The 20,394-nt window shown below is 38.6% G+C and overlaps 3 protein-coding genes across 7 annotated transcripts; 2 read left to right on the top strand and 1 right to left on the bottom strand.

The window, feature by feature from the left end:
• The first annotated feature begins 32 nt into the window (after positions 1–32).
• On the top strand, positions 33–5,987 carry LOC122002216 (phosphomannomutase-like). 4 transcript variants are annotated; one of them, XM_042557311.1, is made up of 12 exons: positions 1,404–1,421; positions 1,504–1,548; positions 1,697–1,763; positions 2,014–2,193; positions 2,273–2,349; positions 3,066–3,101; positions 3,179–3,234; positions 3,315–3,414; positions 3,522–3,617; positions 3,723–3,812; positions 4,634–4,685; positions 5,733–5,987. In XM_042557311.1, the coding sequence occupies exons 4-12, from the start codon at positions 2,160–2,162 to the stop codon at positions 5,786–5,788; spliced, it is 597 nt and encodes a 198-aa protein (XP_042413245.1). In that variant the 5' UTR covers positions 1,404–1,421; positions 1,504–1,548; positions 1,697–1,763; positions 2,014–2,159; the 3' UTR covers positions 5,789–5,987. The 4 variants fall into 4 exon arrangements, with proteins under 4 accessions (XP_042413242.1, XP_042413243.1, XP_042413244.1 ...); XM_042557308.1 differs by lacking the exon at positions 2,014–2,193 and having other exon boundaries at positions 33–1,421; XM_042557309.1 differs by lacking the exons at positions 2,014–2,193; positions 5,733–5,987 and adding an exon at positions 4,975–5,711 and having other exon boundaries at positions 33–1,421.
• Positions 5,988–6,519: 532 nt separating this feature from the next.
• LOC122002215 (probable 2-oxoglutarate-dependent dioxygenase SLC1) lies at positions 6,520–8,829 on the top strand. The gene is made up of 4 exons (XM_042557307.1): positions 6,520–6,852; positions 7,802–8,049; positions 8,121–8,451; positions 8,531–8,829. The coding sequence occupies exons 1-4, from the start codon at positions 6,571–6,573 to the stop codon at positions 8,786–8,788; spliced, it is 1,119 nt and encodes a 372-aa protein (XP_042413241.1). The 5' UTR covers positions 6,520–6,570; the 3' UTR covers positions 8,789–8,829.
• Positions 8,830–8,871: 42 nt separating this feature from the next.
• Positions 8,872–15,613, bottom strand: LOC122002213. Of its 2 annotated transcripts, none has more exons than XM_042557304.1 (6): positions 15,051–15,613; positions 11,955–14,774; positions 11,254–11,307; positions 10,415–10,928; positions 9,191–9,559; positions 8,872–9,093 (listed from the first exon to the last, which is right to left on the bottom strand). In XM_042557304.1, exons 1-4 carry the CDS (start codon positions 15,561–15,563, stop codon positions 10,662–10,664), a joined length of 3,654 nt encoding a protein of 1,217 aa, XP_042413238.1. In that variant the 5' UTR covers positions 15,564–15,613; the 3' UTR covers positions 8,872–9,093; positions 9,191–9,559; positions 10,415–10,661. The 2 variants fall into 2 exon arrangements, with proteins under 2 accessions (XP_042413238.1, XP_042413237.1); XM_042557303.1 differs by having other exon boundaries at positions 10,420–10,928.
• Positions 15,614–20,394: the final 4,781 nt, after the last annotated feature.

The following is a 20,394-nucleotide window of genomic DNA, read 5'->3' as shown; positions in this document are numbered from 1 at the left end:
AGCCAATTCACGGAATCCCATTGAAAGCGCATCGCGCATTCAACAGATCGATCGATCGCTCGCATTGTCGTACTTCGTACTGAATCAAGAACCCCCTCGATCGCCTCCCTCCCTCAGGTCTCTGCTGAAATCGACGCCGCCTTGCTCCGCCGCTGCCGTCTTCTCCTTCTCCTTCTCCCTCACCATCTTCCTCGTCGTCTCGAAAAGCTGCTGAATCGTCTCCATGTTCCGGAAAGCGTCGAGCCCTGCCTCCACTAGCTCCTCGTCGCCCCCAGTCTCTTCGACCAAATCCTGGATGCTCAAGATCGTCGACATCATCGTCGGCAGAGTATGGCCGAGCCTCTCCAGGCCCTGCTCCAGCGAAGCCGCCGCCGCCGTCGAGGAGCTCAACCTCTCGCGAGCTGCCGCGGCGGCCCCTCTGGCCGTGTGGCGGGCGACGGTGAGGGCGATTTCGCTGCGCGGTCGGGCGGCGGCGGCGGGGGGTGGTTCTAATTGAGGGATCGTAGGGTAATCGAAGGGGAGAGGGGGAATGGGAGTCGGGGAATCGGGGGGAGGAGGGTGGGAGGATCCAGCGAAGGGGGGGCGGATTGGGGAGTCGGCGGGGGGAGGAGGGTGGCTGGCGCCGGAGAAGGAGAACGCGATGGGAGTCGGAGGAATGCGGAGGGAGGAGGGGAAGGGGAGATCGGAGGGCAGAGGAGGGGTAGGAGGAGGAGACCCTTCTGGGGGAAGAGAAAGGGAGGCGCCGGCGGCGGAAGCGGTAGGTTTGGAACTGCGCGCGCGAGTGGTCTTTCCCTTCTTCTTCTTCTTCTTGGGAGCCATCGGAGTTCGATCGGGGAAGTCTGAAACATTGTTTTCCTATAAATAGGGATCGAAAGCATTACGTCATCATTCGCATTCATTTATTAATATTTTTTAAAAATCATTTTTTGCAGATTTTTTTTAAAAAAAATCAAAATTTTATTTTAACGAATCAAATAATTTTAAGAAATATAAATGAATTACGATTTAATTTATTTTATGATATTTATTTGGATTTATTTTTTAAGTGCCCTGTAAAGCATATCGAGCGGCCCGCGTCGACTTGCTTTTGTTTTCTTCCTTTTTCGGCGGCGCAATCTGCCATGAGATCTCGATTCACGCTTCGTCTTCACGCAGCAAGATCTGGCTACCTTTTCGTCTTTGGATCTGAGCGGACCTCGATCTACTCTTGTAGAAAGCCCTCTCCTTCTCAGCCATTGCTGCGCTCGCTAGATCTTATCGAGCCTTACTTTGCTGCCTGGGATCCCTCCTCGTACAGCAAAGCCATAAAAGCTTGATCTTTCAAGTATTTCTGTTGGGAGAATTGGAGGAGAATGGCTGCGAGAATGCCTGGCGTCATCGCTCTTTTTGACGTTGATGGGACGCTCACTGAACCTAGGAAGGTTGATTCTAGTTTCGTGGTACTGAATAATCCCTCCCGCTGTGCAACCGTCTCTTGCTTGAATGCTTGATTTCTCTTCTTAGGGGATAACGCCGCGAATGCTCGAGGTCATGCGGGAACTGAGGAAGGTAGGCACACTCCTTTGCCCCCTTTGTTGATTCGCCTCTAATGCGATGAGCTGATCTTGAGAGAGTGTCCTTCTGAATCTGCGAGTATTTAGTGGAAATATAGGATTTTGCTTAGTTTACCGAATTTTATGTGGCATCATTTCGGCAGGTTGTCACCGTAGGTGTCGTTGGAGGATCTGACCTGGTTAAGATTACAGAACAACTTGGAAATTCAGGTCAGCTATACCTTTTCATTGTGCATCTTCATCAAAACAGTATTAGTATTGCAGGATCTACTTTTAGATATAAAAAAAATTGATCTCATTTGTTGGTTATCTGTTAAGAATGAGCAAATGTCTAATTAAATAAAACATCCTGTTTCTGAAAGAGCAACTTTAGCTTTCACCTGTTGCTACTACTCCCAACCCCCCAAATTCTATCCAATGACATGCTGATTGAATGCTGATAGGATCATTTTAACTACAGAGTGATGCCCTTGTACCATGAATGACTAAATCTTCTTCCTAACATTCTTTCACTCACTGGATTAGCATCAATTCAGTTTAATACTTGAATTGGTTGCTTTCAAGATGAAGACAGTTTTATGTACTTCTTTCTACTTGAGTTGGTGAATGCAATATGCTGGTTTCCTGAGATTTCAATGTGGTATCAATCAACTACCGCATGCATCTTTTAATTCATAATCGATTGTGGCATACTCCTGATGTATACTGTTCTTGTGCAGTTCTAAATGACTATGACTATGTATTCTCAGAAAATGGTCTTCTTGCTTATAAAAATGGGGAACTAATTGGTCGACAGGTAAACTGTACTGTTTAAACTATAGCTTAGTTACAAGCTAATATTTGCTCGAGTAAAAATATCATGGCAAATGACTCCTGGTCTGTACTTCCCTCTGGAACATTTTTCCTGAAAAAAGAACTTATTGGTAGGTACGGAAGATAACTACAATTTATAGGTTTTGTCTTATGTAAGTTACAATGTAATACTTTGTCTGTTTAATAATTTGTTGTGTAAATCCTGTTTACTGCAAGTTAGTAGATTCATTATTGCCTTTTGCCTTATCTTTTGGACTTAACCTATGTATGTTTACAAGATGGTCTTATTTTAACTTGAGATTATTAACTATATGGAATACCTACAAGCATTCAACCTTCCATCCCTTCATGCAATGTTTCTTTGATAGAGTTTGATTCTAAGATTAGTCAAGGAGCCTTCTCAACCTTTTTCTTATTTCTACACTTCAAGTTATCAAATTCTCTTATTTTACTGCATAAATGAGATGGAGTTTAGGGTTCCAACGGATGTTAAAGTGTTATTCAAATGAGCTATAGCAATTGGAAGTGGGAGCCAAGGAGATGCTTACTTCAGTTTTGCTTATCTATCATTTGCCATCCTTTGAAAAGACACCCTAATGAAATTTACAAGATTACAGGCACCTATAACTACTAGCAGGTTCTTCTCTTCTTTCCTCCTCTGTTCTTGGTATTCTAAAAGGTTTCTCTGATGTTTTACAGAGTTTGAAATCATTCCTTGGGGATGATAAACTGAAGGTGAGATATTATACTTTTCAGCTGCTATCTGCTGCATTATTTTTTTGTTATGGCTAAAATATAAACTTCTTGTGCAGGAGTTCATTAATTTTACTCTCCATTATATTGCAGATTTAGAGATTCCAATAAAAAGGTGGTAAAAATTTTTTTATCGAATAGGTTATTGTTCAACCTTTATATCTTTAACTCATACCTTCTATTATCCGTGGTCAGGGGAACTTTTATAGAGTTCCGAAATGGAATGCTGAATGTCTCTCCAATTGGAAGGAACTGCAGCCAAGAGGAACGTGATGAATTTGTTCAATATGATAAGGCATGCACTTCTTTGCAAAAGTGAATGTGATAGTCAATATTTTGGCTTTAAGATTGGTTGAAACCTTTAACTATGATTGAAAGTTTGTGTTTTTGTTATCTTTTTAGGTTCATAACATACGACCAAAGATGGTCTCTGTGCTACGTGAAAAGTTTGCACATTTGGATCTAACATTCGCGATTGGGGGGGAAATAAGTTTTGATGTTAGTTAATTTATAAGTAACATCATGGGTTTATTTTTCATAGATCTATTATATGGCCTAAAGAACAAGATTAATCATGATTTTTTTACTTGTTTCTGACTGTAGGTTTTCCCAAATGGTTGGGACAAGACTTTCTGTTTGAAATACCTTGATGAATTCCAAGATATCCATTTTTTCGGTGACAAAACCTATAACGTAATTTTTCTTCTGTTTTCCTCGGGTGCCAGTTGTTTGTGTCTATTTTGCAACTATTAGACTTGCTAACATAAGTAGTTTCACGATGACTTTGTTCTACTCCATGACTTGCTTGTGAGTTGGATTTGATTTTACATATATGTGATTCCTGTTAATTGCAAATTACATCAATCTAGGATTATTATGCAAGTTTTGATAGTTTGCTCTGAAGACACCAGCAAATAGGGATTATTCATTGTTTCTCATATGGGTATTATTTTTTTGCTCTCGCACAACCATATGCTACTTTGGGATTATTTTCGTGACCTACTTAGTTGATTCTTAATATTTGTATTTCTTTAAGAGAGAATTAAAAACAAAAAGATTAGTAGTTCAACCTCCAGGATTTTGCATCAAGGATATCTATCTAATTTCCACCTAAGGTCTTGTTTAGTTCATGAACTTCATATGGATGATACCATGGGATTTGATGGGATACTTTTCTAGTCCAATTTTTGGCTTTCAGCAATATGGGATTTTGAGGGTATGGGTCTAAAATCCGATGTTGGAGATGGGATTGTTATTTTTTTTTTTTTAGCAATTTAACTATTAATTTATGAGGTCTCAAATTATTGAAATCTTGGAAAGTAATAATTATGTTTTCTCAAAATTCCTTTGTGATAGCAAACATAATGAAGAATGCCGAATCTGTCATCCTCAAGAAGAATTTCTTGTTAATATTTTTTTTTTCAAGATTATCTTTTGCTCGTCAACTTCAAAACATCAGATTCCTAAATAGAAGTTTTCTTTTCATATAAGGAATTTGTTTTATCTATGTTCAGGGAGGAAATGACTATGAAATATATGTGTCCGAAAGAACTATTGGTCATACAGGTATGCCTGGATATGCTATGTTTTTTTTTTAAAATTTTTATAACTGTCAACTAATGTTATTTCAGGGATGTAGATTTGCTTTATTCTCTGAATGATACATTTGAGCTTGAATAAATTTTTATCTTGATAATTGAAGTATGTGAAACAACCTGATTCATTGAATAAAATCAACATTGTTTTGTTTTGAATATGCTTTACCATCATGACATGTTGAAATAAGATTTTAGCACTAATTATATAACTCCTGTGCATAAATAGCTTCTTATATTTTGATGGCCTGGGTTTGTAGGTTATCCATTGAATGGAAGACACCCATGAATTTTGCTTATTGCAATGCAGATAGGATAGCTTGCTTAGTTAGACCTCAGATATAAAAATTGATTTATGGGTCAAATAATTGCCTCCTGTGAATGTACATATTCCAACCTCATTTCTGATAATGGGACTTTTTCATTAAGATTCTGTAATTCATGTAATTACTGTGAGATTTATATTTATCAATAAAGCTTAGGAAAAGCTTCTTGCCGTCCTACAATTGTATAGCTGCGCTATTGATGATAAAAGAAAACTTGCAATAAGAGCTCGCAGATTAAGAGGTTGTACAGTTTATGGATTCGAAAGGAGAGCCACTATAGTCTGGAGGGTGCCACTAAGTGAAAATTAGTGTTTGATTTTTTGTTGCAAAAGTTCTCCAGTAGGCTATAATTCCTCTCTTTCAAATTCATCCCTCGCATTTGTAGGGTGATGAAGTTAAACACTAATGTGACATGAGACCTTATCCCTTTAGCAGAACCCCACAACAAACAAGGGGCTCCGCAACTAGCACACCAGTATTTATCAATTATTATGAAACAAAACTTTTAAACCTTGCAATGATGGTAGATATTGATCTTGCTTGTTTTGCATAACATTTTTTAACCAACCACGCTCTCATTCAAGTTGCAGTAATCCCCATGTTATCCGGCTAGTTTCAAGCTTGCTTAGTGATCATCCTTAATACAAAGATCTCGCTATCGATGACTTCATTAATATCTTGCTCCTTTTCAGTCACAAATCCGGATGATACAGCAATGCAGTGCAGATCTCTGTTCCTGGGAAATTAATTGCAGATGAATTTGTTGATCCCTAGAGGTCACCATTCCTTATACTTCCTGATAGTTGTATACAGATTAAGTTTCATCTTCTCAAACATTTTATGTTCTCCAAGCTTCATACAGATGAATTCAACCCTGGATTTTGGGGCTTCGTAATAAATTAGTTAATAACTTGAATTTAAAGGAATACAAACTTCTTTGTTTCTTCTACGGGTGTGCTAATCGATTTTGATCAGTTTACTTTTTGTTTCGCGTAGTTGGAATTCAAGAACACTTGAGATGATCGCGTTGTATTAAATTTTTTACTGTCACATTAGATTTTACATCTTCAAATCTATTGGCTAGTTCATTAATTATCTTTTACATCTTCAAATCTATTGACTAATTTAACTATATAATCTATTACTAATGTTTTACATCTTCAAATCTATTGACTCAAATCTGTCGATTAAATTTACTGACTATCTTTTACATCTTCAAATCTATCGACTCAATCAACCTAATCTATGAAGTCCCCCCCATGTGCTTGATGTTAATTATTCACAAGTCAAGCCGAATCCAGCCAATGGCGAAGACTTTATCGACTTGCAAACGTAAAAGCAATTTGTCAATTTCAGGCGCTTGTGCTTTGACTTGTACCAAGTCAACGCATCCATTTTTTCTTCTCTACTTCTTCTCATCTCACCCTCTATATATATAAACTTCAAGACACACATTTTTCTCCATCCCCTTAACACAGTTTTCCAAATTTGTTATCATTATCATCAAATTTTTTTCCATTTAAATTAGATATGGAAAAGATAATCGAAGGCGAAAGGGGAGTAGAAGAGGCAATGGAAGTTGATGATAGTACTGTGATGAAAGGGGTTAGGCACCTTTGTGAGAATGTTGGCATCACACGAGTCCCTAGCAAGTACATTTTCCCCGTCTCCGACCGCCCCCAAATCATGTCATCGGCGCAAAAGCCCAAGATCAAACTTCCGGTCATCGACATAGGTGAATTGCTTTCGGAGGATCGTACAAGGGTTCTCGAGACTTTGGACCAAGCTTGCAAGGAGTATGGCTTCTTTCAGGTATTAATGAAGTAACATATCTTATATAGAGAGCTAAGACCATCTCCAATCCATAACATTATATTTGATGTTATTTTGACATTAAAATGGTACAATTTCAACACTAAACACTATTTGAGCTCCAACTAATCCACATCATATCACACCAAAAAAGAATATTCTTTAAAATATTCTATTTTTCTTAATAATATTTTTATATGATAATTATTATATTTAAAATTAATACTTCATTAATATTTTATAGATTAAATTTTTTAAAATTTAGTATTCAACTATATATATATATATATATAATTTTTATTTTTAATTTTATTACATAATTATTCAGCCATAAATATATTTTAAAAATATTATAAAATCATGCACAATTAGGATAAAATATTTTTTTATTTTTTATTTAAAACAAACCGTGCTACTTAATTAAAAATACAATATTACAATATCTTTGATTTGCCCACTCGAGTTAGAAACTCTTCGAATTGAGTACTATCATCTACGATGAGTTTAATATATGGAATTAGTGATATAATTAATAAATGTAATTATAATTAAAATATATTAAATAAATTTAAAATAATAATTTTAATAAATTAAATATTTACAAATATACATAATAAAATTTAAATATGCTATTGAATACACTTAATTTAAATTTATAATAAATAATAATTATATTTAAATATTATAAGTAAAGACAAAAAAAATAATTATTATAAATTAATTATATTTGATTTTATTAATTATATAATTTAATTTAAAAAACATAAAAACTCTTTCACACACTAAATATAGTGATGTGAATAGTGCATCATCATCAAATATGGTGATATAAATAGTGCATCACTAAAGATGGTGTTTTGATGATGAATTAGAGATGGTCTAGTTGATTCTAATTATATATAATCGCAAAAAAGAATTAGTCTAGTCAAGAACATTGTTCGTATCATAGGTGGTAAATCATGGCATCGACGGCGTAGTAATTCAAAGAATGATCGACTCGGGAAAGCAATTCTTTGAGCTTCCTTTCGAGGAGAGATCAAGGTACTTGACGACCGACACGAGTAGCCCAGTGCGATATGGGACCAGCTTCAGCGAGATCAACGACGAGGTGTTTTGTTGGAGGGATTTCCTCAAACTCACTTGCCACTCCCTCGACACAATCCTCCCCCTTTGGCCTTCAGCTCCTATCGGCTTCAGGTCATAAATTATTTCTCCTTCAACTCTTTTTTTATTATTATCATCGTCGTCGTCGTCATTACGATCTTCAGGGATGATGCCATTCTGTATTCGAAGAAGACTAGGACATTGTTTTTGGTGTTGATCGCTGCGGTGCTTGAGGCACTCGGTGTCGGAGCTGGAAACTGCGAGAGTAGTATGAAGGAATTTGAGGAGGGATCACATCTGCTGGTGCTAAACTGCTATCCGGCATGCCCGGAGCCAGAGCTAACGTTGGGGATGCCATCCCATTCCGACTATGGCTTCCTCACTCTGGTACTCCAGGACGAGGTCGAGGGCCTCCAGGTGCTCCATGCCGGCGACTGGATTACCGCCGACCCTGTCCCCGGCTCCTTCGTCGTCAACGTCGGCGACCACCTTGAGGTCGGCCATAATACAATTAATTCCATGCAAAATGTGTCGACACTCAACTCAGGGACTGAAATGAATCGTCGAAATTCAGATATACAGCAACGGGAGGTACCAGAGCGTGCTGCATCGGGTGGTGGCCAACGCGTCGGAGTCGCGGATGTCGGTGGCGTCGCTGCACAGCGTGGCATTCGACAGCATGGTCAGCCCGGCGGCAGGGCTTGTGGACGATGGCGACGCCGGCAAGAGGAGGCTGTACAAGGACACAGGCTTCGCAGATTTCATCGCCTACCTGTCAACCAGCGTGCCAAAGTCAAAGAGCTTCCTAGAGTCCAGGAGGTTGACCATGTGACGTGGGAGATTTCCAAGTCCACCCACGCATGTTGTTCGAGTCAATTAGTTGACAAAAACTGGATTATGGTGGCATGATAAGGTTGAGATTCAAGTACGTAATGAACTTATATTAATATTCGATAAAAGTTGAAAAAACGAACGTGTAACAGACATTTTAACAACGAAGTCAACTAATTGAACGTTGCATGCTCTTGGAAAGTGAACCCCACAGAAAAACGATCTATTCGAGCTGAAGAATGAGTGCCTAGTCCTAGAAAGTAAGGCTCCATCTTCCAACGTCACACGTAAATGAAGACCAGAATCCTGCAAAAATGATATCAAAGTGAAGCCCTTTTCCAAATGACAAATTACTGAAAATGCACCAGAAATTTTATGTTCACTAGGTAAGAAACTTGCTTACCACATCAACTTGAAGATGTTATAACATCCTTTGCACTTGCATGAACTCCAAGGCCAAAGCCAGCTTTACAGATTCGAATCTGATTTAGGCAGTGTATTCGTCGGGATCTTTATCTGTGTTGCAATGAAACTGAGTGTTGGAGTTGTTTCTATGTGACAGTATTGTTGACTTGCCTTCACTGTCACAGGGCCAACATCATTTACAAGAGACAATAGGCAATCTGAAATTGATTCTGGAATTCGATATGGATTTAGGAAAAATGACTTTCTAAGAGGATGGAGTTCGTTGCAGTAGGCAAAAGGCAAGAGTATTCATCTGCAGGATCTATATGGATGAACCTCGTGGCAGTTGAGAGCCCAAGCCTTTGATCTGCAAGGACGATCAGTTGCAGAAGTTGACAGGCAAGCACATTCAATGAGCTTAAACAAACAATTTAAAAATGTTTAACAAGTACAATAAGAACTATACAATGTTTGGATCATTTAATTTAGATGCTCAATACTACCTGACACTCGTAAGTACAAAAGGGATGTGAATTCTAACGAAGGTATTGTTGGCACTTGATAAAAAATTCATAGAATTTCGGATGCACATAGTTTAAAGAACAATTGCACATGAGAATTTAAAGAACGGATGCATGAAGATTGCATATGGTATAAGAAAAGGTTGCAACATAGAGGCACTCTTCTTTGGAATCTCCGTAAAGGCCTACTATCTTCACGTGTAGGCACATAAGGGATGTGAATTCAAAAAAGGGTTTCAACAGAGACCTCGAGTTCTATGAAAATTCATCACAGGATTTCAAATGCATATAGTTTAAAGAACAATGCACGTACGAATTTAAAAAACTTATGCATGCACATAGCGTATGGTATAAGAAACAGTTGCAAAACACATGGACACCCTTCATAGGGATCATCTCCAAAAAGGCTTCCTACAATATGCAACAGGGCAAAAGTAGTTTGTGACTGGTATTGCAAAGACAACCTACAGTTCGTCATTGGTGCAGCAAATAGATAATCTTATTTGAAGATGATATATGCCCAGGACCAATACCAGTGATATAGATAATAACCATTGTTTTGAGGATGGTGAATGCAAGAACCAAAATCATGTTTCTTTTAATCTCAATACAGAACTCATAAAAGAGACATACTATCATTAGCTCAATGGAAATGCTTAATTCCAAAGTAAAATAAATGAAACCATGAGAGTAGTTATTACCATACCATTTTGGACAGATGGATGGTGAGAATCCAAAAATTGTTAATATGCCCACAGTACATGAAGCATACTATGTAAAAGACAGTCTGCCACATCAGAAACCAGAAGTTGGAATGTAAGAGCTCCTCCCCATAAGAAATATAATCTTCATGGATAAGCTCCAGATCTTAACTTTGCCCCTGTTTAACTACATGCTGAAAAGTCAACATGTAGACTTCATAATTCCAGAGAAAAAGTTGCCAACGCATCATCCTTGAATTTTTTGCATCATCTCATCATCTTCATGTCCCAATGAGATAATTTGCAAAGCAGTTCCTTCCACAAGCCATGCAGTTAATTCTGGCTTTTGTACTAGGGGGTTGAGTGGTTGGAGACACCCATTATCCATTCGAACACCATATACAAAAGGGAGCTTTAATGTAAGGAAGCTCTCTGGTGGAAGAAAGACTTGACAACCAAAGCTGAATCGTGTTTGTTGCTCACGATTGGGTACAGATGGAGGCAGACAACCATCCTACATTACATATGCATAAAGTTTCAGCTTAGTAGTACAAATTAAGATTAGTTAACCAAGAATCAACAAGCCTGAATCAAAAAATGTCACGGAATACCAAATCAAATTCTACTACAATAGTAAAATCCTGTCAGTATCATTTAACTGTATCTCACTGGGAATCATCCAAAAGAATCCAAATGCACATTTTTCAAGAAGGACGTTAGTGACCCACATATATAAAAAATGTTTCATAGTAAAGTGTACAAAAGGAAGCTAAAAAATGTAAAAGGAAAAAACTAGGTATTCTGCTGAAGATTAATATCTGAAAGGCATTATTACTTACATCAAATTGTACTACAGGGCATGTCCCTAACACGGTGGGGAATTTGGGTGTCACCTGTATCACAGAAAGGAGAAAATACTTGATGTTAAAAAACAGCTTTTAGTATCATGCTATTCGATACTTGAAAAAGTAAGATGGATTGGCAGCAGAAAACCATCAGCAAACATTATGATGAGTTCCAAATGCTGCAGAAGCTATATAGAATTCCATTTTACCACATTTGACTAATCACTAATCTCTATAACTACAGTTATCAATATTGTCATCCCATGGCCATGGCTAGTCAATAGTAGATCCAAGCAAGAAATTCTTATGATCATTCGCAAGGACAACAAAAACAAATTATTGTCACCATATTTTAGAAACTTTCTTCACACCATGTCTATGAGGATTTAAAATTCAAATTGGAAGAGTTAGGAGAGAAATGTGATGTATTGTCGTTATTCTACAAGGAACCAATACATTGAATTTATTGAAAGTTCAATTTTACACTATAATACCATTGTTATTCTTAGGTTATAGACTATATAGTAGTTAGCTTCTTAGCAAATAGACCAGATTTAATGAAGATTGAATCACATTGTAATCCAAAATAATGCACATACTAACGAGGTAACTAGGAAAACATCTTCTCTACAGAATGGAGAAAAATAATAATATTATAAACAAAAAATAAGGCAACAATCTAAAATGTTACTTACTAAAAAAATGCGCTGAAGCTGTGATACAGTATCTGAGATTTTCATCTTATCCTTGCTTGACAAACTTTTGCAGTAAGGACAGTTCATATACACAGGCAGCTTCCTGTTCAAAAGAGAAAATGCAGAAGCCCCATCATCGAGCTTAACACATGAAATATTTCTGTCAAACTTTTGCTGGTAGCCAGCAGGTAATGGGTGTCCATTTGCAGGTTCCGACCTTGCATTTTCCGACCTTGATAATAGTGTGATACTACCATGTCGACCATTAGATTTATCTGATCTTTCTGCAGACCTATTAGTTCTCTTTATATTATTTACAGAAGTAACCGTTGCCATTGAGTTTTCTGGATCCTTCTTGCGCAAACCACTCCTCGTTTCTGTTTTTGTCTCAGAACCATCACCAGAAGAATGTAATTCATTCACTGAAAATTTAGACTCAAGATCTTGGAGGTGATCAAGAGACAATAGAAACCGATGGCCGTAGGCACATTCGTGCTCAAAGCCAACAAATATGTTGACTTGCTTTGAACAATCATCCCTAAAAATCTTCTCACCACCATAATTTACCGACACAATATTGCTCCCTATCTGCAAAACAGGATTTTCATCAATTTGCTCATTAGTTGCTGATCCAAGAACATTTCCCTGTGTGCCCCTATGCTCAGTTTTTTGAGGGCCTTCCCTGCTGCCCACTACAGAAACTTGATTAATAAATTGTTCAGATGCAGCTTCTTTTCCTAAACATGTGTCTGCACTTGCTTTTGGTGGTTTTTTATGTTGAAGACTTGGAAAAGGATTTCCACCACTAGTGCCTGCAACAACCTCAGAGAAAGGTTTTTTCACTGGAAATGATGGTAAACCTTTACCAAAGCTAATGCTTGAATTATTAAGGGGTCCCATCTCTAATTTCTTCACCATATTCTCTGATCTTCCAGATTTAGGTTCCTGCTGTAACCGATCAGCATCATTTTTCTTTGCTTCTTCATCTGAAATAAATGAAAACTCTGGCATTACATCTGTGGAAGAAGACTTGTCTGCCATGGATAAAGGCAAACTATTCACTTCCTTCTGTTTATCAAGAGAAATTTCCCACTTCAACAAGTACTTCTCCGTGGAAGAGAACCCATTTTGAAGCAAGCCTTTTGATGGTTTATAGTATCTTGCTCCTGCTATACGCATCAAACGCCATGAATTTTGAGGAAGTGAACCTACAAGAATATCTCTAGGTAATATAAGGTAAGGGAGGAGATCTTCACAATTAGCAAAACAGCTGAAATTGATGTTTGCACTTTCAAAGTCAAAGGGGTCATCACGTAGACGTCTTGATCGACCACAAGCGCAGGCATGAAGGAAAACATATCCACTGGAATGTTGTTTCTGGTCATCATGTCTTTGGTGCATGCACGGTTTTCCTGTCAGACTAACAGTATCACAGAGTTGTCTTCCGGATTCCCATATTTCTGTGCACTCCTGTTCCAATTTCCTTGAATATGTTAGTGTGGCTGGCCCTTTGACCATGGAACTGAATGCACGCAAAGCCCTCTCCAAATGGGTCTTATGCAAAGCAGTTGGATAAAATGGAGGCAATTCATCTAAATAAACATTCTTAGCAGCTGGAAGAGCTCTTTGGCACCAAGAAATAGAAAATTTGAAGTTTAATCCTTTGCTACTTTCCAAACAAGAGACAGCAGCTGAAATAGCTTTCCTATCTTCAACAGAAATCTCATTTTCTTTTGTCTCATTTGCACCTTTTTCAAGAGATAATTTCTTAAGTTTGCCTTCTTCATCAAGGAAGATGTCGTCGACAGAAATCAATGAATCAAGGATCAAATTACTCAGAGACAGCCAGTGTTGTAAATTTGGAAGATCAGGAGAAGTAAGAGTCTTTCCAGCTGCAGCTGATGCAGCGGCAGCAGCTGCTGCAGCAGCTACAATTCCAACACCAGCAACTGTTCCACTACTTGCATTACTATGCAATCCTCCTCTTCCTCTGATAGTGTCAACCTGCCTGTATAAAAAGTCCTTGATTGCTTGAATATCGTCATTATTTGCATTCTGGCAATGGTCTTCAAGGGAGATTAAATCAAGTGTACTTTTTGAGTTAAATGCATCTTCAATAAGATCTGTTATGACGTCCAGTGATTCACCTCTCCGGATCAAAGACCTATCTAACATAGCGACAACCTTTGATGAATCAAACAAAAACAAAGGTAGAGTACTCAGACTAGTGGCATTTCTTGAGCCATGATTACTATGTTCTGTGCCAACCAATGTTCGGCATCGCTTTATTAAAAATCGAAGTTGCGTTTCCAGTGATGATTGCAACTTTTTTTTAAAACCGCCTTCTGTTTTACCGGACGGGCGTGCCAAAACAACAACAGGACCAGAACCTTTGGAACTCGAAGTAAGCTTTGGCAATCCACCAGCATTACTACTAAGCTGAGCTACAGAAGGGACATCAACAGATTCCTCAGAAATGGTGGAATGATTGGACTCATCAAGCAAGTCACCAATAAACACAAAGAGAATGACTGGAGTACACTGTCCCGGCAACACAGATGAATTGCTACCTGAACCTGACATCAAAGAGATAGAAGAACCATGACGGCTTGTGACTCCACGTCTACTGAGAGAAGGAATGGATGTGATTCGCGCAGCAGTAGGGTGTGAGTTCAAAGGGGTATTTGTCAATGTTGGGGCGACTTTGCTTCTTATGAAAGGTGATAAGGCATGTTTTGCATTTTGGAGTATTCTGAACCTTTTCAAGATATGTGTGTCAAATCGGAGACCTTCATGAAGAAATATGATCACATGGCAGACCTGAATGGAGTTGATATATCACCAGTTCACATTAGAATTAAAAGTTCACAAATAACTGCAATTTTGTGTTAGTTTTAAATATGTGAAAAGTCTGAAGCTTCACTGACACCTAAATCTGAATCGCATGAACTGGTGTTTTTTATTAGTAATGCCAGCAATTTTTCACTTTCAGCAATCAAAGTAAGAATACTCACTAGGTAAATCGTGATCATGGGCTCGATAAATCTGTATAAACTAAATTCCATTTATCATGAATCAAAGAGAAAAGAAGCTCACAGAGAACATGAAGAGCATTCCACGCAGATCATCAGCTTCCAACTCCTCCAAAGCTGAAGCAGACGCATATTCCCCTTCGACTATTCGAGATGCAGAAGGCAGAGACAACTGCGATAAAGAAGAGGAGAACTGCAGAAAAACGACGCCTTTCTCCTTCTCGTGGTGGTAGCTGATCCTTCGATGGCGGAACCATTCCTCTCCTCGCCTGCTCGACTTGAGCCTAGAAGCGAACAGATCCTTGTCGAGGTTCCCGCTGCCGAAGACGTTCGCGTCGAGGATCCTGTTGATCAGATGGGTTGACTCGATGCTCGATCTGCTGCCGACGAAGCCCACTACAACGACGCCTTCAGGAGGAGGGGAGGATGAAGGGGGCGAAGGAAGTGAAGTGGAGGTGCTGCTGGTGGCGGCGGAAGTCGCGGAGGAGATGGAAGAGGAGAGAGAAGGGGCGATGGAGGTGGTGGGATGGGGAGGACGAACGAGGACTCGGACGGATGAGGGATTGGGCTGCGCCATCGGCGACGGCGCGGTCGTGGACAGGACCGGGAGTAACGTAATGGCCGATCGAGGTTGACCGGGCTGGGCTGCAGCGTAAACCTATTTCAATTTCGCCCTTTTACTGTTTGAACTTGAGCCCGAGTTCGACTGGGAGTGCGTTCTATTGATTCGAACGAATTAATAGAACCGGCCACGTTCGACTGGGAGTGCGTTCTATTGATTCGAACGAATTAAGGGGGCGTTTGGTATAAGCATGGGAATAGGAATCGGAATGGGAATCATTGTATTGTGGAATGAGAATGGGTATGAGCATAGATATCACTCTTAAAAGCAATGTTTGGTTAGTTACATACTTTCTATCGGAATAAATCAATATTTCCTTTTTTACCCTTAAAGGAAAATAAGAGAAAAAAATTAAATGTGAGAGAAAGATGAATGTGAGAGAAAAATATGATGAAAGAGAATGATGAGAGAGAAAGTATGATGAGAAATAATGAAGAGAGAGAAAGTGTGATGAGAGAAAATGAGAAAAGAGAATGTGATAGAAGAGAGCATGATGAGAGATAAAATATGATGTGAGAGAAATTATGATGGGAGAGGATGAAGAGATAGAAAATGTAATGAGAAAAAAATGAGGGAGAGAGAGTGTGTGATGAGAGAGATTGAGGAGAGAGAAAGTATGATGAGAGATAAAGTATGATGAGAAAAAAGAGAACAGTGAGTGTGATGGGAGAGATGATGAGAGAGAAAGTATGTTGAGGAAAAAAAAGGAGCGAATGTGACAAGAGAGATTGAGGAGAGAGAAAGTGTGATGAGAGCAAAAGTCTGATGAGAAAAAAAAAGAGAAAAGAGTGTGATGGGAGAGATTGAGGAGAGAGAAAGTATGATGAAAGAGAAAGTATGATGAAAAAAAGAAGGAAGAGAGTGTGATGGAAGAGATTGAGGAGAGAGAAAGTATGATGAGAAAAAAGAGGAAAGAGAGTGTGATAGGAGAGAGAAAGTGTGTGATAAAATGATGAGAGAGAAAATATGATGAGAAAGAACAAGGAGAGAAAAGTGATATGAAGAAAAAATAAATAAATAAATTTTGATATTTGATATTAAGGGAGAAAATTTTAGTTTTAGGTCAAGGGTATTTTTGGAATAAGAGAATATTTTGATTGATGAAAATAGGGTAATGACTCATTGAAGGGGAGGTACATGGGAATGAGTTATTACCCAATTTCAAGGATTCATTCCCTTATTCCTATTCCTATTCCTATTCCTATAATTCAAACATTAACAATGACAATCAATGATTCACATTCCCATTTCCCACTCCTATTCCCCTAAACCAAACGCTCCCTAAGAGTATCCATAATTATTGGATCTCTTGAAGAACTCCTTCGTTGTTATATTCATGCCACATTAAAAATAAAAAATCTTACATATCTTTCTATTATAAAAAAATCTTTCAATAATTCTTTCATGAGTTCTAATTTTTTAAACCTCCACATCATATATATATATATATATATATATATATATAACTCTTTCCTAATTAAAAAAAATATTTCTAATATTATATTTAAATTAAAAAAATATTTCTAATATTATATTTAAATTTAAAAAATATTTTAAATATTATATTTAAATTTAAAAAACTTATTTTAATTAAAAAAAAAAAAAAAAAAAAAAAAAAAAAAAAAAAAAGTGAAAGAGCAGCTCCATACCTATGGAGCCGCTCCTTCCCAAATGGGGAAGAAGCTCCCTCCCACTATGGGAGGGAGCTTCTTCCAATTGCCACATCAGCAGTAAAAGAACCAGCCACCGTCATGCCTCGGGCCATACCCGAAGCTTCTTCCATAACTAGAATAGCCGGAGCAAAACCTCTATCTAAAATCGAAGGGGATGATATAATGGACAGATTGGCGATATTATTTACTGAGAAGACTTTGGTAAGGAGAGATACTAATACCTGACGCTCCTTTCGACACTCTTCTGTGCAAAAAGCCCATAGAATGTTAGGCTAAAAATCAAGGGATGAATCATTAGCATAGACCTTTTAATGTTTAAGTCAGTATATATCTGAGCAAAAAGTAGAGCAGACTCACAGTAAGAATGAGAGTGTGTATTCTATAGTTGTCTTGTCAGTAGAGAGAACTTTCCTTTATATCATCTCTCGTAACCTCCGTAGTAATAAGATAACAAGGAATATTTGGTATTAGAAGTTGGCTAATAACAAAAGGTGTACAGTTTGAAATTTGTACAGCTATCCTCCATGGCATCTTTCTGTGATATGTATATGAACAATCTTATATAACTTCGCAATAATGATAGAAGTCGTTTAATCACCTCCGTAAGAAGGTTTCATTGAATATATATGTTTTAACCAAGAATATTCTCTAACAAATGGTTGTTACTCCATGATAGGTTGCTATGATTCTTTGATAATGTTGTCCCTTGAAATTATTTATGTTGGATCTTTGGTCAAACAGATGTATTTTATACTAGCAGAGCAATATATGAGCAGTCGGGTACCAAGTCGTGCAAGGTCGTTCAACACCTGAGACGCTCGGCTATATATTATTTGGTGTTGGGGATATTACATTGAAGTAATAAGGGGCCAAGTCCCTTAGGCCCGGCCAGTTCTATGACCGACAAGATATATGCTGGGATACTTGCCTCTAAACCAAGGGGACAAGTCTCGGGAGATTCGATTGACACTATTATTCGGCCGAATTTGTAATAAAAACTATTTGGCTTTTGTTCTTGTATTCATACAAGAAACAGGAATACTAAGTTGTATAAACCTGACCGGCATTATGACAACTGCTATAAGGAGGGCTGGTATATGAAAAGACCCACAGGTTCGACCAGCTGTTGGATTGATCAACTATATACTGAGAGTCTTATTATAAGCGGAGAGTCGTTTTGTATGCTCGATCGGATATATGTCTAACCGGTGTAGTGGTTCGACCATCCCTTAAACCCGATCAGCTTACGGTTGATCGGATATATAATAGGCGTCAGTATAGGAGTGAAGCACTAGGTCTCTTAAGTCTGATTGGCTTTTGGTCCGGTCGCTCTCCTATTGAAGGCCTTAGTATTGGATGGGGAGCGAAGTCCTATTGAGAGTGACACGTTGGCTGCCACTTTTATTGAGAGTGACACGATAAGTCCAAGTGGGTCAAGGTTGACCAGACACTTGGCACAAGGAGAAAAGTCCAATTGGGTGAAAGGGTTGACCGGACACTTGACGAAAAAGTCTCGACAGGTCAAGGTTGACCAGATGCTAGGCATAAGGAGTCCCAATAGGTCACGGGTGACTGGATGTTGGGTTAGGACACTCTAGACTTGACTTGGGAGAACTATGGTTGGTCAATTTGATCAAGTGATCAAATTGAACTAAGGTCAATCGATCAAATGATCGATTGAGCACAGTGCTGCGATAAACAGTAGCCTAATCGATCAGGCGATCGATTGGGTACCGCCAATTGATCGGTTGATCGATTAAGGTGTTGGAAATCACGCATATCGCGATAAACACAGAATCGATTGGTCGATCGATTCAGGCGTTTCCAGCGAGAGCACAGAGGCGCTCTGAATCAATCAGCCGATCGATTCAAGCCTCTCCAATCGATTAGACAATCGATTGGGATACGACCGTTGTGCAAGATGCAGGTTTTGGACGGTCGCGATTACTGGAATCTGACGTGGCAATCGATTGGGAGGATACCCAATCGATTGGAAGCCCTAGAAGCACATATATAAAGGCGACGAAGAGTTCAAATGATGTAATCATTCTTCCTGATCTTCACGCGTTCATCCACGACATTCACCGCTAGTTCTTGGAAGCTCTTGGAGACAAGTGCATGTGCACTTCCAAGGTTCAAGAGGCATCAATAAGCAACAAGTGAGCAAGAAGAGAGTTTGTATTTGTATTCTTGTATTTTTCTTCTTGCGTGTGTTGTATTTGTTGTGTGAGTGTTGTACAAGGTTTCTCCACCTCCGGTAGTTACCGAGAAGGAGTGTTTTTGATAGTGGAGAGTGTGTCGTATGTGGATCCTTGGATTAGTCACCTTTTCTTGATGTGGATACCAAGTAAATCCCTGTGTTAGCGTTGTAAGTATTGCTTCGAGTTCATTCCACTGCAAATCATCATCACGAAGCAAAACAACGAAACACGACGAGCTATTCACCCACCCCCCCTCTCTTGCACAAATCAACCCTAGCACATATCAACCTCTTCCAGCCGAATATTGGCAAAACATGAGTCATCTGTATTTCACGCCGTCGATTGTTCATGGATATGGTACCCCGCACACAACTGGTATGCCTTTCACTCCTTCGATGTCGAATGAACCTGCAACTCTGACTTTTGTCCCGGAGATTCAACTTTCCAATCATGAATCCCCAATTGAGGTGGTCAATTTTGAAAAAACGGTTTCAAATGCTAAGGGTACAAGAAAACATTCAAGTTGAACAAAGGTTTAAGACGAGGTTTTAGGGAGAAGTTTTGTCACTATTAGCAATGATCCAATAATTGGCAATTATCAAAAGGTGGATGATTTTTGAGGACGTATTGCAAGCTACTACAATAAAGAATAGTCCCCCAGGTTCAAACACTAGAAGTGCTAATGTTATACGGTCACATTGACACAATACAATCCAAAAGAAGGTACATCGATTCAACATAAATTATAATAGTGTTTACAGTTCATATCAAAGTATACGTGGATTCAACAAAAATATCGATCCAAAAATAATGGCGTTGCATTCAATCTCAAGTATACGTGGAGAATTGTCAAAGACCGTCCAATGTTTACTCCACAGTCTGTTGATCACTTTGTGGCTACAAAGAATACGA

This window comes from Zingiber officinale, chromosome 7A (assembly GCF_018446385.1).
Source record: "Zingiber officinale cultivar Zhangliang chromosome 7A, Zo_v1.1, whole genome shotgun sequence".
Lineage (NCBI taxonomy): Eukaryota > Viridiplantae > Streptophyta > Magnoliopsida > Zingiberales > Zingiberaceae > Zingiber > Zingiber officinale.
Note: the sequence above shows the minus strand (reverse complement) of the source record. Positions and strands in the feature narration are given on the sequence as shown.

Bases quoted from the DNA above. Each gene is read 5' to 3' on its own strand.
- LOC122002215 (XM_042557307.1), top strand. From the start codon at position 6,571: ATGGAAAAGATAATCGAAGGCGAAAGGGGAGTAGAAGAGGCAATGGAA. The intron at 6,853-7,801 runs GTATTAATGAAG...TTCGTATCATAG, and splicing joins AGGAGTATGGCTTCTTTCAG to GTGGTAAATCATGGCATCGA. The intron at 8,050-8,120 runs GTCATAAATTAT...TACGATCTTCAG, and splicing joins TCAGCTCCTATCGGCTTCAG to GGATGATGCCATTCTGTATT.
- LOC122002216 (XM_042557308.1), top strand. From the start codon at position 1,353: ATGGCTGCGAGAATGCCTGGCGTCATCGCTCTTTTTGACGTTGATGGG. The intron at 1,422-1,503 runs GTTGATTCTAGT...TTCTCTTCTTAG, and splicing joins CGCTCACTGAACCTAGGAAG to GGGATAACGCCGCGAATGCT. The intron at 3,102-3,178 runs GTGAGATATTAT...CTTCTTGTGCAG, and splicing joins TTGGGGATGATAAACTGAAG to GAGTTCATTAATTTTACTCT.
- LOC122002213 (XM_042557304.1), bottom strand. From the start codon at position 15,563: ATGGCGCAGCCCAATCCCTCATCCGTCCGAGTCCTCGTTCGTCCTCCC. The intron at 14,775-15,050 runs GTGAGCTTCTTT...AACTCCATTCAG, and splicing joins GAATGCTCTTCATGTTCTCT to GTCTGCCATGTGATCATATT. The intron at 11,308-11,954 runs GTAAGTAACATT...TCTGTGATACAG, and splicing joins AGCTTCAGCGCATTTTTTTA to GTGACACCCAAATTCCCCAC.